The sequence below is a fragment of the Eptatretus burgeri genome, chromosome 15 (genome assembly GCF_056783735.1).
Source record: "Eptatretus burgeri isolate ZD-2024b chromosome 15, Ebu_testis_v1, whole genome shotgun sequence".
NCBI classification, from domain to species: Eukaryota; Metazoa; Chordata; class Myxini; order Myxiniformes; family Myxinidae; genus Eptatretus; species Eptatretus burgeri.
This window is the reverse complement of record NC_140975.1, coordinates 59,208,314-59,225,531: the sequence shown is the minus strand read 5'-3', so window position 1 is coordinate 59,225,531 and position 17,218 is coordinate 59,208,314. Positions and strand designations below refer to the sequence as shown.

Here is a 17,218-nt window from a genome sequence, read left to right as displayed (position 1 = left end):
GGGTACTTAGGTAGGTCGAATTTGGCGAGCAACCCTATCCCACGCGGGGGGCCGATTGGCACGATCGTGGTGAGGCCGAAAGGCCCACCCGTGACTAGTTCCCGGCGTTAGTCCGAGAGGGTCACGACGGGATTGTCCGTCCGGTGGGCGACGTTCCGCGATTCAAGTTACGTGGCCGTTCGCACGCCGGCGGGCGCGAATCCGCAACAATATATATATATATATATATATATATATATATATATATATATATATATATCGCACTTGGAAGCACAGAGAAGATGGACACCGTGCATGCGTCCCGTACTTGAGTCAGTCACTCAATGATGCACGAATCCGCCGCGTACAGGACGTCCACTAACCAGTGAGGGCGGTTTCACACTGGCACCATATAGACATCGTTAAATACATTCCCTATGGTTGTTATAATTGTAAATAATATAAGAGGTTGAAGCCTCTATTATAATAACCAAGGAGTTTCCAACAATATGCCGTACGTGTATAGTAAAATTACGAATATTAAATCAAACAAAAACTACTCAAAAATGCATTAGCCTATTTATTACTGTTTCTCACGGAACCCCTAGCGACCTCTTGTGGAACCCTTGGGTTCCAGGGAACCTCGGTTAAGAAACACTGTCCCAATGGATGGATACTTGTGATTAATTCATTACATGTAACAAAACTATCCAAGTTCTTTTCTGAGTTGACAGATTGATTTGGACTTGGCTCGAAAGAGTAACTTGTCAAGTTGGGGTACAGCACCTTTTATTAAAATTGTTATTGTTATTATTGTTATTTTATTATTCTCGGCTCGTGGAAGAACTCAGAACAGAACAGGACACAATATCACAAGGGGCTCAGCAGGAGAAAGGGGAAATGCCAACAGCAGGGCAGAGGGAGAAAGTAGATGGAAACGGACAAACAAGGGATGCGGATGAGGGGTATGGTAGGGGAGAACACAAGGGATGAACAATATGCATACATATGCAAAATTTTTGGAGGGGTGGGAATAGTTTAACGGGTGTTGAAAAGATCATGGTTTTGGATGGGGGATGTCTTAAGATTGTGGTGAACAGCTGTCCTGAAGACCTGGAGGGAAGAATGAGATTTAATCGAGTGTAGAAGGTGGTTCCACAGGTTGGAAAAAGAGGAATAATGAGTGGAGGTGAGCAGTGGTTCTGGATTTTGGCCGTTTCACTCGGAGCCAGGAGGGAGTTGCTGGTGGACCGTGTGCGTCCTGCAGATACCTGGGGGATGGGGGGGGAGTCAAAGTATGTTCAGGGCAGAGGGTGCGAGACCAAAAATGAGGTGGAAGAAGGCAGAGAGACCACCGACCTGTCGGTGATGGCGAAGTGATAGGCCCATAGACTTAGCTTCATCGTGGAAGATTTCAATGATCTTGAAAGTCTTGGTTTCCTGAGTGTCAAGCTGAGTACGAGCACAAAACCACAGACACCACACAAAACAAGTCCTGACAAGTGTCTGCAATATCTGATTGTTCTTTCTTTTTGTTTCCTAGGTTTGGTGATTCTTCCTCGACCAATGGCAGCCAGTGGTCTTGCAAACGCTGTACTTTGCTAAACACTGCAGAAATGAACAGGTGTTTTGTTTGTGAAAGCCCTCGTGAAGAATGCAATTTTGAAAATATATTGCGGCTCAGCTGTGCCCTGAATGGCAATATTGAATTAATGGATGATAGTCTTCTTTCTCCAAACTGCCAGAATCAGAACACAGATTTCACTCCCGACTCCTGTCATGACGTAACCAAATCTTCACCAAGCATGGCCTCTCAAGATTTGCCTCCTCTGGATTTTTCTTCCAGCAGCATTGTGGTGGCACTGCCACAAAAGGATGAGTGTAGCTTAACAACATCATCACATAGCATGGAAAACATACCTGTCGACCAAGCAAAGCAAAGTGTGTTCAGAAGGAGCGTGTCGGCAACGCCAAGTTGTACTCCATCTTCATCCGATAAAACCTGGACGTGCTGCAGGTGCACATTTGAGAACCACACTGTGGATAGAACATGCTCTATATGTAGAGCTCCTAAAAAGGTCTCCTTGCCTTCAGCCATCGTTGTACCGGAAATAGATATCTTTGGAAAAAATGGGTTTTCCCGTTCTGGTAGGCAACATAAATGTCACTCATTGTCACAGCTATGCGATGTAATTGACCTCACTGGTCCCGATCCTGAGGTGCGATCTCCTCGGGAGGCTTTTGATTTTGCCAAAGCCTCTTCCATTTGTCCTGCAAACTTTCCAAGAATGCGGAAGGAGATGGTTCCTAACGAAGGGGACCTTGGTACGTCAGACTCGAGCTCCACCGATCTTGAACGGAGCAAGCGATTGCTAGATTTTGAAGAATATTTAAATTCAAAGTCTTCCATGGGGTTCAAGCATCTGAAGTTCATCAACTGCAAGGCAGACTTCAACGATGCTCATTCCAAAGGACAGAGTTCTTTAATTAACCACATTCAATCTGAGGAAGTTGTTACCAATTTGAGAGAGCCATTTCAGGTTGATGCTTCTGTAATTGGGAGCCAACAGGAGCATACAGCATCCTCAGATGTAAAAGAGACTAAAGAACAGGATGATTGCCAAGGTTTGGTCAACCCTCCTGCAAAACCCAACAAACAAGTTCCACAGGTTGCCACACATCCAATGCATGAAAAGTCAAACAACAATTTGACATTAGAAACAAACACCTCAAATTGGAAATGTCAGACATGCACACTCTTAAATGAAGATGGAGCACCTCGTTGCACTGTGTGCGAGACACCAAGAACTGGAAGCTCCATCAATTTGGCAGTGGGTGCAGTGAAGTACAAGTCCCCGACCTCTCTGCCAAAGCCGAGTGCTAACTCGTGGTCTTGCCCTCAGTGCACATTGCAGAACCCCATCGGAGAAAGACAGTGTGCTGCGTGTGGGCAGCGTGGTCAGCGGCTGAGTACTTCCACAGACAAAGGGTGGATTTGTTGCAGATGCACACATGCCAACAATGCAAATGACTCCCGCTGCTCCGAATGCAATGCAGAAGGAAGCACGCCCAATAAAACATCATCTTATGGAAAAGATCTCTGGACATGTAGAGTTTGCACACTGAAGAATAACACCAGCGTGGCGGACTGTGTTGTCTGCGGCGGGTCAAAAGAGCAAAGTCGTTCAAAACACATCCAAAAGCTTCGGAGAAGAGAAAGCATTAACATTGATGCGCAGAGGAACAACGACGAACAGCATGCAAAAAAATTGTGGGAAAACATGGTTTCTTTCTGTGCAAAGGTAAATGGTGTGTGTGTGTGTGTGTGTGTGTGTGTGTGTGTGTGTGTGTGTGTGTGTGTGTGTGTGTGTGTGTGTGTGTGTGTGTGTGTGTGTGTGTGTGTGTGTGTGTGTGTGTGTCATCCTCGATCGCTTGATTGGTACGAGTGTACATATGGCATTATTTTTGCTGTTACGACTGGCATGTGGAAGGAGCTTACCTTGTGTTTTAATTTTCCCTCCTTATTGTTATTGTCTTTGTTATTCAACACATTTTCTTCCCAGGATGGCACAAAGTTTGTTGACGACAGCTTTCCCCCAGTCATAAAGTCACTCGGTTATAGTTTGGAGCACACGGTCGCCCACCGGGTAAAGTGCTGGCGGCGTCCCACTGAGATACTGAGTCCATTGGACGAAGCCAGCCTGCCATGGGTTGTCTTTCGCACACCTCGACCGAATGATATCTCTCAGGGTTTGCTGGGAAACTGCTGGTAAAGGCGTTTCTTGCATCACATGCTCTTCTTGCCTGTCTGAATTGGTCGTTCTCACTTGGGAATCTTGGGCACAATTTTGTCATTAAATCATTTGATTCCAATAAAATTTACTCCTCCTCTTTGCATTCCCTCATTGTTTTTTTTTTGCCACTTGCATGATGTCATAATCTTCATTTGTGTGATAATTTTGTCCAAAAGGCTAGCTTGATAATGGGGGATTCCATTATTTGTATGATGTATTTTTCCTTTATTGCCTTTCTAATTTCTTCATTTTATTGTTTATCACAGGTTCCTGAGTGCGCTTGCAGTGTTGGCTGAGCAACCTGAGAGGGTGGAACGTGTGATGGTGACGCGGCAGGTGTGCGCAGAGGGAGTGTACCAAGTGCGGCTGTGTAAAGATGGAGTGTGGAAGACAGTCCTTGTAGACGATCTCCTACCATGCGACGAAAACGGAAGTCTTCTGTTCTCGCAGGTTTGTCCTTTGCACCTTGCATTTGCAATTTATAGATTCGCAGTTGATGTTTGAAAAAGTGAAGTTGCAAGAACTTTGGATGTGCATTGACCACATGCTCCCAAGATCCATAGGCTTGAATGCTCTTTTCCGACAACTCTTGAGATAGTTTTCAAGATTTCTTCTTTATTTCGCTTGTAAGAATGAAGTTTGCTGAACCCTGCCCAAGTAAGTACTTTAACCATGCATGCTCAGGATTTTGTTGTCAATATTTCTTCCACAGGCTCAGAGGAAGCAGCTGTGGGTGCCGCTGATTGAGAAGGCCTTGGCAAAGCTTCACGGTTCGTACAACGCCCTCCAAGCGGGTCGTTCGATCGAAGGTCTGGCCACGCTCACTGGTGCTCCCTGCGAGAGCCTCCAGTTGCAGCCGAGCCAAGCAGAACTTGTGGACACAGAACTGGTGTGGGCGAAGCTGCTGAGTTCCAAGGAGGCTGGGTGAGTTGGTCAACAATGTTTAATTGTTATCTAGAAGAATGAATGAGGCTCATGAATTAGTAAATCTCGTATGCAATGCATGTTTGCAGATTTCTCATGGGAGCTTCCTGCGGAGGAGGCAACATGAAGATTGATGAATCTGAGTATGAGAGGGTGGGCCTGAGACCTTGCCATGCATATTCTATACTGGATGTCCGGGATGTTCAGGGCCACCGGTGAGTTTGCAAGTTGGAATACCCTTAACTTTTCGTGGAGAGGATGTTTAAAATTTTTTTTTTTTAATCTCATAGACAATGCACCTGTAAGTCATGAGAACTGAGTATAAAACCATGAGAGGTTGGTGGTCTGAACACAGTTCAAAAGCATGGTGGTTTTTCTTGATGCTGTCTGTCTGCCAATTTTATCATTATGATATTTTTTTTCTTTTTTTTCCTCCTTAAAACCAGATGCATTAAGCCTGCTGAGATCAAATATGAAAGGGATATGACTTTTGTCATTGATGAAAAGAAGTAAGAGTGCTCCAGAACCACAATGGACACTGCAATTGATAAGGAAGGCGGTAGATGTTGAATCATCCACAATTACCAAGAAACAGTCGGAGAGAGCAGAGTGAAGGAGGAAAGCCGAAAGAGGGAAGCTTGGATGTCAGACCCCAATGCAAAACTCTGTCAAAGGCTTTTGAGATATCAAGCCCGACAAAGGATTCCCCAAAGTCTCTCTGAGAAGAAGCCCCGACATTCCTAATGTAAGAGGATATCACTGGTAGATCTTGTCTTGTGAAACCCATATTGATGGTCAGCGAGAAGACTGAAATTCAAGATGCTTGAGGAAATGGGAATTGAGAAGACATTCAAAGATTTTGGAGTTGATTTTTGGATGCTGGTAGACTTGCTATGTAGGGATGGCACGGACACTCCAAAGGTTTAATACGACACGAATCGTCAAAAATATCTGCCTCGATAAGCTTGCATTACCTGTAAGGTATGTACCAATTGTCTGTGGAGGATTTCACATCCAATAACCCTTGTTAAACTTTTGGACAGCATTGCTGAGCTACAAAACTGACCAACTCAAAATAGCTAGTTTGTAGTTATTTTTCTTTTCAGACAGCCAAACTCAAAATTGGTTTCAGGTAAGTTTTTGGTTTAAACACCAATATAGTGTTGGACCCCGCTACAAGTTCCTGGAAAATTCCGCGAATAGTGGGGCATTATTTCAACGGAAAAAGGGTGGAGGGGGGGGGAGTTCCTGGTGGTTCGTGATTCATGAGAGAAAAATCAAAAATTGCGTGAAAAACTGCGAATACCCCCGTAAAACTGTGAAAACTCGAATATGTGAAGCACAGGGCCATGACTGTCGAAGCGGGTTGCATTTTATAAACCGCGAATAGCGGTATCTGACAGGTCAGGTCAGGTATGGGAGCATGTGCCAGAACAGCACGTCGCTGCGTCCACTTTCCGCCGGTACTCCAGGGGCCTCCGTCTGGCCATCCCCCAGGCAGATGCCAGGCCCATCCCCATCTCCTTGAGATGATGGTCAACCTGCTGCAACCACGAGGCACGTGGTCGGCCCACTGGCCTCCTCCACTCATGAGACTCCCTCGCTGAGAGAATCTTGTGAGCAGGATCAGCGTCAGGAAAACGAGCCACATGTCCATACATCCGCAACTGACGCTCACGGACTATGCAGGTAACACATCTCATCCGAGTCTCTCTCAACAACCGCTCGTTGGACACAAAATCCGACCAGCGATAGCCAAGGATTCTCCGAAGAGACCTGGTACCAAAGGAATTAAGTCTCCGTCTCAGATCCTTGGTCAGAGTCCAAGTCTCGCACCCATAGAGCAAGACTGGAAGCACCAAGAACCTGAAGACTCGGACTTTCGTCCTCTCGCACAGGTACCGGCAGCGCCACACCCCATGATCCAGTGAATCCATGACTCCCCAGGCCCGACCCAGACGTCTATTGACCTCTGACTCGCAGCCAGCAGAGACATGAATATCACTGCCAAGGTAAGTGAATCTCTCCACGACCTCAACATCCTCACCACAAACAGATACAGACAGGACAGCAGCATCCAAGATGTCACCGAAAGCCTGGATCTTAGTTTTGACCCAAGAAACCCGTAATCCCAGCGGCTCCGACTCCTCATTCAGCACCTCGAGGGCCCCCAAAAGGATGTCTAAAGTCTCCGCAAAGATGACTGCAAAATCAAGGTCCGAGATCTTGACATTCCCAAACGATGCACCGCAGCTTGATCTCTCCGACATCCTCCCTAAAATCCAGTCCATACAAGTGCTGAAAAGTGTGGGGGCCAGTACACACCCCTGACTAACTCCAGTAACAACTGGAAATAAGTCAGAGATGGTACCACCACACTTCACAGCACTCTCAGTACCAGAGTAGAGTTCAGACATCAGATCGATCAGTTTTGGTGGCACCCCACGAAGACCAAGAATCCTCCAGAGGACATCCCGATTCACTGAATCGAACGCTTTACAGAGATCAACATAGGCTGCAAGCAGCCCTTGCCGAAACTCTCGTCTGCGTTCGGTGAGGACACGAAGGGCAAGGATACGGTCAATCGTTGACCTCTTTGGTGTAAAGCCTGATTGCTCTGGACGCTGGTGCTCAAGCAGATGGCGGCGAACCCTATCAAGAATTATCCGAGCAAAGACCTTGCCCGGTACTGAGAGTAGCGTCACCCCTCGGTAGTTGTTGCAGTCTTGGCGATCACCCTTCCCTTTCCAGAGAGGGACAACAAGGCCCCTCTTCCAGTCAGTTGGGATGATGCCTGTGTTCCAGGCAGAGCACAAAACTGCATGCAACGACACAAGTGCAGCACTTCCACCAGCCTTGAGAAGTTCAGCATGGATGCCACAGATCCCTGGAGCTTTGCCCCGTTTCAACTGGTTCACCGCAGCCCGTGTTTTCACAAGCGAAGGTGGACCACAGTTGATTCGAGGGTCAGCAACAGGGATTGTAACACCCTTGACGTCCAACTCGACAGCTGGGGGATCAGCCTGGTACAACCGCTCAAAGTAACCGGCCCAGCGGGCCTTCACTTCAGACTCCTCTGTCAAGAGCCTACCACTCTCTGCTCGAACTGCAGTGCTCTGAGGGATGGGCTTGGATGAACGCAATGCGCGAATTCCCCTGTAAGCAGGACGAGAATCACCTGTCCACAGGTGATGCTCTACCCCCTCACAGATTCCTCGCACATAGGCCTCCTTGTCCACCCTCAGTGCACGTACAGTTTTACGCCTCAGCTCCCTGAACAGCTCAGCTCTGCCATTCAGCCTGGCCCTGCGACTGGTCAATGGTATCCAGTTTCCCTTGAGAGACAAAATTCTTCTTTGCCCTGCGGTGAGCTCCAAGACATCCACCGGCAACATCAAGGACGGTCGTCTTGAAGGCACTCCACAACTCTTCAGGACCCCCCAAAGCACCCAGACCCCCCAAGTGTCCACTCGGCCTGTTCGCAAACTCCTCAGCTACTCTCTCATCCCTGAGCTTGCCAACATCCAGCCTAGGCTGGGATGGTACCATTCTCCAGGATTTAAGGTGCAGCTTTAGAGTTGCTACAACAAGCCTGTGGTCAGTATTGAGGAACTGAGCACTCCGGTAGACCCTGCAGTTCTGGATCATCCTCCAATGACCGTCAATGAGGCCATGGTCAATCTCCTTTGCCACACCGCCAGCGTTGGAATACCAAGTCCAGCGATGAGCTTGTGGGCGCTGAAACCATGAACCAGCCACCCTAAGTCCATGACTTCTTGAAAAGTCAAGGAACTTAGTGTTATTCTGGTTCATAGTTCCTGACCCATGGGGACCAACACACACCTCATAACCATCCCTATCAGCTCCAGTCGATGCATTGAAATCCCCCAAGACGAGAAGTGTATCTCGTCTGGGGCACTGATCAACCACAGACTCGAGTGTGGCGTAGAATGCATCCTTCACGGTGAGATCACTCGCCTCAGTCGGAGCATAAACAGAGACCAGGGAAATGACACCTAAGGAGTGACGAATCCTTAATCTCATAATACGCTCGTTGACCGGTGTTACCTCAATTATCATTGGGGTCAGCTTATTGGACACAGCTACAGCAACTCCTTGGGTATGGTAACCATCAGAGCGACCAGACCAATAGTAGGTGTAACCACCCACCATTATCTCGCCGCAATCCGGTCTCCAAACCTCAGAGAGAGCTGCAATCCCGATGTCCAAACGCTTGAGCTCAGATGATAACAGAGACAGGTGGTCATCCTCTCTTAGGGATAGGACATTCCAGGCACCCTCCCGAAGGGACCGCCTCAGGTTAACCCAAGGAGACCGCCGTCTGGTGGACGACACCTCAGCACCACTCCGACACACTCTCCCGCAACTTTGCCTCTCCCACCCCTCGGGAAGACGAAAAGCAGGACGCTGTGACCGTACAGAACGTAAGGTCAGGTCAGGTATGGGAGCATGCGCCAGAGCAGCGCGTCGCTGCATCCACTTTCTGCCGATACTCCAGGGGCCTCTGTCTGGCCATCCCCCAGGCAGATGCCTGGCCCATCCCCATCTCCTTGAGATGCTGATCAACCTGCTGCAACCACGAGGCAGGTGGTCAGCCCATTGGCCTCCTCCAATCACGTGGCTCCCTCTCTGAGAGAATCTGGTGAGCAGGATTAGCGTCAGTAAAACAAGCTACATGTCCATACGGCCACAGCTGACGCTCACGGACGATGTAGGAAAGAAATCTCATTTGAGTCTCAGTAGCCGCTCGGACACAAAGTCTGACCAGCGATAGCCAAGGATTCTCTTAAGAGACCTGGGACTGAAGGAATTAAGTCTCTGTCTCAGATCTCTGGTCATAGTCCAAGTCTCACATCCATAGAGCAAGACTGGAAACACCAAGGACCTGAAGACTCTGCCTCGATGCACAGCTGTGCCAATGATTAAACCAATGATTCAGCACAGCTTGTTGATTTCTGAATTGAATCCCAGTACAATATGCATTTGTTAGCAACTATGCAAACCATTACAGCTGAATGCTGTACATAGCATTTAATTAACAAAAATGCCGTCTGTTAACATTCTTCACACAGGGTATTTCATGGAACCGACCGTGAAGTATTTAATGCATCATTTCACTCTGAGCTATTTAACCATTTTGAAAGCATGCAATAATTTCTCCAAGTTTAAATGGATTTTTTTTGCTTGTGCAAGAAAGTGACAACTTTGCAGATATGAAGTTTTATGTCACTGTGATGTGCGTACTTTACAGACTGCTGCGTCTCCGCAATCCATGGGGAAGGTACTCGTGGAAGGGCGAGTGGTCAGATGACTCTGCCGTGTGGACAGCTCCACTCCGCTTGGAGCTCATGGCCTTTGGGAACAGCGAGGGTGTCTTTTGGATCAGCTACACTGACTTCAAAAGGTTAGAATGCAAGACAAGACAGGTAGATCTCAATAATGTTACTTTGATCACTCGATGCCTGGATACTCCAAAACCATGTCATGAAGTGATATAATTATTTCCCAAACTTACCTCTTTGAATGGCTGTCCTGTTTATGCTTATGACAGGAAGCGTCAGTTTGTTTTTTCAGAACAGGTATAAATAGGACATCGATTCATTTTGTACACAATGGGGAGAGGGCAAGATTAAATATGAGGAAGTGGAGAGGGATGAAACCAAGAAAACGGCAGATGAGTGAGGATTGTTAGCGAGTGCGCGAGGAGAAGAGAAAGAGGTTCTTCAGTGTGGGGAGATGGTGAAAATTCCAACTTTGCATATTTAATAGCCACATTCCCTTTTTACCCCCAAAAGGATAATATTTTTGGATATTTATGACCTGAAATCAAACTTTCCAACACCATGGACAAAGCAACAACATTCGGTATGTGTATTTGTCACAAGTCTTGCCCTCTTTGATGATACCATGTCCTTTGGGGTGAATTTTTGGAGAATGATGTTATCCCCCAGCTCCCAACCCCCCCCCCCCCACCCCACCTCCTTTTCCTGTAAGAAGAAACATTGTTGTATTGAAGATGCAATCTTTCAATTTGACTTCTGGCAGATACTTTGAGAACGTGGATGTGTGCAAGGTTCGTCGGGATTGGAACGAGGTCCGCATACAAGGGGCGTTTCCCAGACGGGACGGGTTTCCATTGGAGTCTACTATTGTGACTGTTTTCACTCACACCGAGATTGAATTTGCCCTTTTCCATGAGGGTCTTCGGTAAGCAAATTAGAAGTAGTTCTGCCTCACATTTGAATTGTATAATAACTTTCCCAAATGGAAAATAACTCCAATTACCCACGAGGGTATTCTGTTTGTGCAAGCCGCATCCCGGTGATGACACGGTTTTCTACAGACGCAGTGAAGGCAACGACGGGCACATGCTGGACCTTTGCGTCGTGGTCTACCAGGTGCACCTGCAAGCGGGTGGAAGCCCGAGCCTCATCAGTGTCGCTGCACACAGCCAGCGGGCGGTGAAGCGTTTTGTGGGTTGTAGTGCCATGCTATCTCCCGGTGACTATGTGGTCGTTTGCTTGGCTTTCAACCATTGGGCCGTTCCAGAACCAGGTGCATAAATTTCAACATCGTGGAAAGCCTCAATTGCGTGTGGTTTTGTTAAAAAATTCATGCCTATTATAATTTATTTTTAGAATCTGTGTAACAGAGTTGGTGATAGCAATGTTTGGTTTGCAGTGAAAATATTCAGCTGTAAATACTTTTTGAAAAATGTAAATTTATTTGGCAAGGTATATTCATGATGCAATGTTTTCGAACCCAATGACGAGTGGAGTTTGAGAAGAACAAAAAAAAAAAATTTGACCTCAAATTTATATTTATTATTTCTTTTTTGAGGGTATGCTTCATTAAATGATGTTGCTTGTTCAAGACCACACCACCTGGTGCTGTGTTTGTGATGACAGTGCCATGCACTTACAACCTGGCCGTGTACAGCTCCAAGCGGGTAATGGTCGAGTTGTTGCCTCCTTCAAAAAGCCTGCTTGCTGATGCGGTGATACATCTGGCAGTTAGCCGTGGCCATCGGCACGAGGTGGGAGTGATCGGTTTATTGACAAACTTGTGCAAGTTTGAGAAAGAAACACAATGTATGAGAAAAGGTGCTCGTTGGGTACGCTTCTGCTCACCAGTTTCCTGTTGCTACACAGGCCCGAGAAGGAATGTCGTGCTATTATTTGACATACGGTTGGGCCGGACTGGTGGTTGTAGTTGAAAACCGTCATCCAGACCGCTACCTGCAGGTCTCGTGCAACTGTTCTGACAGTTGCAATGTGGTTTCTACACGTGGACATCTAAAGACTGCAGATAGTGTTCCTCCACTCCACCGGTATGTGTTGTTTACTCAGTTGGTCTTGTTTATCAGATGCATTGTCACCGGCTCGATTGTTCATCGGACAATTTCCTTGTACAGTGAATGCGTTTTGCCACCATTTTACTGGTCTGATGTCCATTTTGGTTAGTGTGAGAATTTTTGAGATGTGGTCCTCACTTCTGCACCATTCTGCTCTTCCTCTATTTGTGTACACAGACAGGTTCTTCTGGTGCTGTCCCAAATGGAAGCAAACAGTGGATTCTCAGTAAGGCACCGCTTGCTACATCGTAAGACACCTACTGCAGGTCTTGGGGACTGGGGACCTCCGGGGCAAAACCACCACCCCCCTCTTGCTACAGAGGTTAATGGACTCCACGCACCCCTTTCTCTTTGAGAGAGAGCGGCGACAGTCACAAGATTCGTCTCAAAGGCATGCAAGCTGTGAGATTGTGCAAGCATTGGAGATCTGGACATATTCTCAAAACGTTTTTTTTCCAGTTTTAAACGAGAGCTTTAAGTCTGGATGTTGCTGCTATTGAATTATTATAGGTTATCACCCTGTGATTGTGTTCGCAGGGATGTCAAAATGACCTTTTTTTTTCTTGTATGCCCTCTCGTGATGTATCTACTATCTTCTACCCAAACGGATCCAATTGTTGTGCTTCCTTGCCACCGCTCCGATCAGTTGTTTGCCGTTTATTTTTTATCGTGTTGGTGTTTCACTTCATTGTGTGATGTGCGGTCGTCCTGAATTCTTTGCTTGTCTGACGAGGTTGTTATTTTTTTTTTCTTTAATACCCAGCTGTCTCCCAATGGTTGAAGGTGAAAGGAGAACATTACGTTGCTTTTCGCAAGGTGCAGACCACAGCAAACATCTTTTTTTTGTGTGTGTATGTGTGTGTTATCAAATTTCATGACTTTCTGCAGGTTGGGGCACTCCAGCATTGAGGACTTGCGATGGTTTTGTTGGCTTGCAATGGTTGTTTGCATTTTTATTTTCCTCTGCAACAAGCTATGAGAAACCCCCAAGAGATCTGCAATCGTCGGGCCACTAAGGGGCTGCAAACCTCCGGTGTGCTTTCTAAATTCACGTCACAGGTCTACAAGAGCTTCGCGTTGTTTTTGTTTCCCTCGCCGAAGGATTCGGAGATGGTATTGCATTTGGGTTTGTTTGTCTGTCTGTTTGTCCGCACAGAACTTTCTTGTTTGTCTCCGCAACCGCTTGTCGGATTAAGACGAAATTTTCACCATTGCTGTGACTACTGACGTTGAATGTTTTGATGATTATTATGACATCATAGATCACGTGGTGTGGCAGCCATCTTGGAAAAACGGAAAAACTTTGGACCTCTATCTCTGAAACCCCACCAAGGAAAAAATTGAAACTTGGCACAGAGCAAGTACTCCTCATGGGGAATGAGTGTCGTATTTTTATGTCCTAGGTGCTTTTGTTATGACGTCATAATTGCATACTCTTTGTAGAACGCTACATCCGATCAGTATAAACAATTTTGAGGGTCATCTCGGGAGAAAATGGCCCACAATTTTTTTTTTTGATGAAGTCATCGGTCACGTGATTTGGCAGCCATATTTTTAAATTTAACTTTCAAAAATCTTCTCTGAAATGACTGAACAGATCGAGGCGAAACTCTACAGGCATAACCGCCTATCGGTGAGGAACAAAGGGGTCACACACGTATGACATTAAAGGTCACATGGTTTGGCAGCCATATTGGATTTACCCTAAAAGCGATAAAGATACACCACTCAAAAGAAGTACTGCCAAGGGTTTGCAATCTCTGATTGCTCTTTTTCTTGTTACTGTTGTTGGGGATCCACTTTGACATGTGCACCCATTGGTTGGACAGTTGCCGGACCACACCCACATCTGTCGCTTGACTCCACACACCATAGCACCCAGACAAAAATGATAAGGGCTGCCATATAGGTTTCCTGGTGGGCTTGACACATTAGGCTTTTGCTGATTATACAGCGTCCGGCTTTGTTGCGTCAGATTTCCATTGACTTTGTTTGGGTCAAGTGTTAATCACGTTGAAGGACCCTGAAAAATCTAATCGTATGTCTCATAAAAATTGTTAGTAAGGTTTAATCAAGCCTGTATGTTCCTCCCTTAAACAAAAAAGAAAGAAAAAAGCGTTATTTAATTTTTGAGCGGCCCCATATTGCGGTTAAACAATCTGTGACCGTGTGACGAATCGGCTCATTCTGATGTAACCGTTCTGATATAACTGTGACGAATCAACTCTTTAAGAGTGCTTTAAATGCGCCTTTTCCAATCGGTCCATTGCTGAATTTTTAAAGCCAATTCACTCGTGCTTAGTGGCAAGGTTCCGCACCTCGAATGACCACGGACAGGTTTTCATGACCAAAAGGTTTACTACAATAGAGAGGGGAGAGATAGATCGAGAGAGAGAGACAGACAGACAGACAGACAGACAGACAGACACAGGACACACACACAACCGAGGTAACCACTATGAAGCAGATACCCTATTTGAAATCATGAATGTTGTCTGTCCAATCATCATTCACATGAGAACACGGCACAAAGTTAATGAGACGTAATCTGAGATGTGGGTAATGATTTTAAATTTTTTTTATTCTCAGACCCAGCTTGTGGGACATGAGCCAGGATGAGCAAATTGAGTTGACAGAGGCGGCGAAAAAGATATAATTTGTGACGACAGTGCGGTCATTCTTGTTTTATTCTATGACGATTGGCCGTGATGTTCCTCCTCTCAAACCACACGTGTTGATGGACAAGGTGATGGATGTTTGCCCATTCCAAGCTGATGTATTTAATGGAAATACTTTTTTTCTCTCTCTCTCCCTCTCTCCCTCTCTCTTCTCCCTCTCTCCCTCTCTCCCTCTCTCTTCTCCCTCTCTCCCTCTCCCCCTCTCCAGTTTACATTCTTTTCAGCAGCGTGATGGCACCTGGTTTTGCCTTCATTATTTTTTTTTCTTTCTTTCAAACACCACCTTGCCTTGTATTGCTGTGTGTGTGTGTGTGTGTGTGTGTGTGTGTGTGTGGGTGTGTGTGTGTGTGTGTGTGTGTGTGTGTGTGTGTGTGTGTGTGTGTGTGTGTGTGTGTGTGTGTGTGTGTGTGTGTGTGTGTGTGTACGTACGTACATATTATTATTTGGGCCTATTTTTATTGATTCGACACGATGGTGTTTTGTATTTTCTACTTCCGGAGTGAAGTTGTTTCATTGGACGATTAGAGTGTACATAACGAGGATATAATTATTATTATTATTATTATTTTTTTAATCTCCGATGTCACTGATTACGTTTGACTCTTTAAAAAAAAAAAAAAAAAATTTTTGATTTTTGTCTTTCTCCAAGTGAGCTCAACATCTACCAATGAGTCGTCGCTTTCTCGCAGGATGCTTGACCGTCTCGCAGACAATTTCTTTTTATTAATCCTCTTGAAGATTAATCTGTTTTTACTTTCATGATTTTTGTGTTTGTTTGTGCGCCTGAGAGGTAGCCTTTAAAACCACTTGTGTTTCTTGTTTGTTTGTTTTTATTCATGTGTTGAATCTCTCAGAATGGTGTCCGAACGTCGCTATACAGCATCGTTGTCCATACGACATGTTCAGATTTTTCAAATGAATCCTTTGCAACTCGGCCAATGACCATGTAAAGTTTAAAAAGGGTTAGAAACCTTCAATGTACCGTTTGTATGAGCTCTGTGGTGAAGGCCTAAATGCACGCGCCTTGCATGATAAAAATCCAGTCAAACCTTTCGGCCCAAGTTGCATGAGGCTCCGTGTGCTCCTCCTGTGTAACTCCTATACTGTCGTTTTACAAGTCGGGATGTTTGCTGCTTTATTTTATTTTATTTTTTTAAATACTTTTCAGTTGAGCACAAAACACGTGTAACATTGCAATTACACTTTTGGTAAAAATGGGATCTGATTCTAAATTTGCTTGATGCATACGCGTAAGTGTAAAGGACGGTGATCTGCACTTTATCTCGGAGTCGCTCAATTATGATATTGTCTTTTGTGATTGATAAATTAAATTGAAAAGCAAAATGCATACATTAAAGTGTTTGCAATGTTTTGTTTGTGCTTGACCAGTGTCTTGTGGTCTGACCATTTGAGTACAGAACTGGACACGCTGTGGAAACCTGGTTGATGGAGGACTCAGATCGATCTTCATCGTCGGGGTGTGGGGGGGGGGAATGGAGACTAACGTTTCTCAACACCATGTTGAGATGTGTATGCAAACCATCATAGGAGATTGGGTTAAGCAGTTTCAGATGTGAGCTCTTCAAAACAACAGAGAGAAGACTTCATGCTGGAATCGATGCTGATCGCCATCTTTCTCACTGTGGTTAGCATTCCTTTCTCAACCTTCTGATGAGAAAGTCTGTTGAATGGAGAGCTGCTTGTCTTGCAATTGCTTTTTTGAAGATGAAGATTTTTTTTTGTTGGGGGAGGGAGGGGAACTTTCGATTTTGGATTTTTCAAGGTTAAAGTATTAATTTTTTTCAAGTAAACTGTTGGAGTTTGTGGGTAAAAGCTAATAGTATCAATGCCCCAAGTTTTGTGGCTTGAAACTATCAACGTCTCGTGTCCATCTCGCCTTCCTTACCCTGGTTTTATGGACTTTCACCACTGTCGCAGAGGAGCCTTCCTTCCAATTTCCCTCCAAACTACAACGGTTTAGAGATTCATAAGTTGGACAATCCTTACTGTTTTATGAGCCTGATCAACATAGCACGTGTGCTTTTACACTATGATCATTAGTCATTGATGCAAAACCTTATCCAGAGTTGTATATCCAGAAAACATACCTTAGCAATTTGTGGTTCAGATACACTATCACTACACTACTCCAAAGAATATCGTTGGGAGAGTCCATAATGCCTAGAATTGTCAGAAACAAATGGGAGAAATGTTAAAGCACAAACAACTTGAAGTCCATTTAAAATAATTTTTTTGCAAAAAGGCAAAAGCCCAGAACGTCAGCTTCAAACGCAGAGTGGCCTTCATCGAGGATTAAGACGTGCTTTCATAATAATATAAGTGCCCTCCCTTTGTGGGACAGCGTAACACAGAGTGATACAGACCTGCATTGTATAAAATTTGGACTTCTCGACATTCAATACTTGACATCCATCCCTTCTCCATTTCCATTTATTCACTCTCACACA

General features: G+C 45.5%; 1 protein-coding gene across 1 annotated transcript in view; it reads left to right on the top strand.

Annotated features, from left to right (window-relative positions):
* Positions 1-16,135, top strand: part of CAPN15 (calpain 15) — a 39,157-nt gene extending 23,022 nt beyond the window's left edge. Inside the window, exons 2-12 of the mRNA XM_085856186.1 lie at positions 1,523-3,281; positions 3,543-3,748; positions 4,040-4,223; positions 4,486-4,697; positions 4,787-4,912; positions 9,970-10,122; positions 10,764-10,925; positions 11,062-11,273; positions 11,627-11,754; positions 11,870-12,048; positions 12,250-16,135. Of these exons, the coding sequence (XP_085712312.1) occupies positions 1,523-3,281; positions 3,543-3,748; positions 4,040-4,223; positions 4,486-4,697; positions 4,787-4,912; positions 9,970-10,122; positions 10,764-10,925; positions 11,062-11,273; positions 11,627-11,754; positions 11,870-12,048; positions 12,250-12,427 (3,499 nt within the window). The 3' untranslated portion in view covers positions 12,428-16,135. The remainder of the gene's footprint in view (positions 1-1,522; positions 3,282-3,542; positions 3,749-4,039; positions 4,224-4,485; positions 4,698-4,786; positions 4,913-9,969; positions 10,123-10,763; positions 10,926-11,061; positions 11,274-11,626; positions 11,755-11,869; positions 12,049-12,249) is intronic.
* The last annotated feature ends 1,083 nt before the right edge of the window (positions 16,136-17,218 follow it).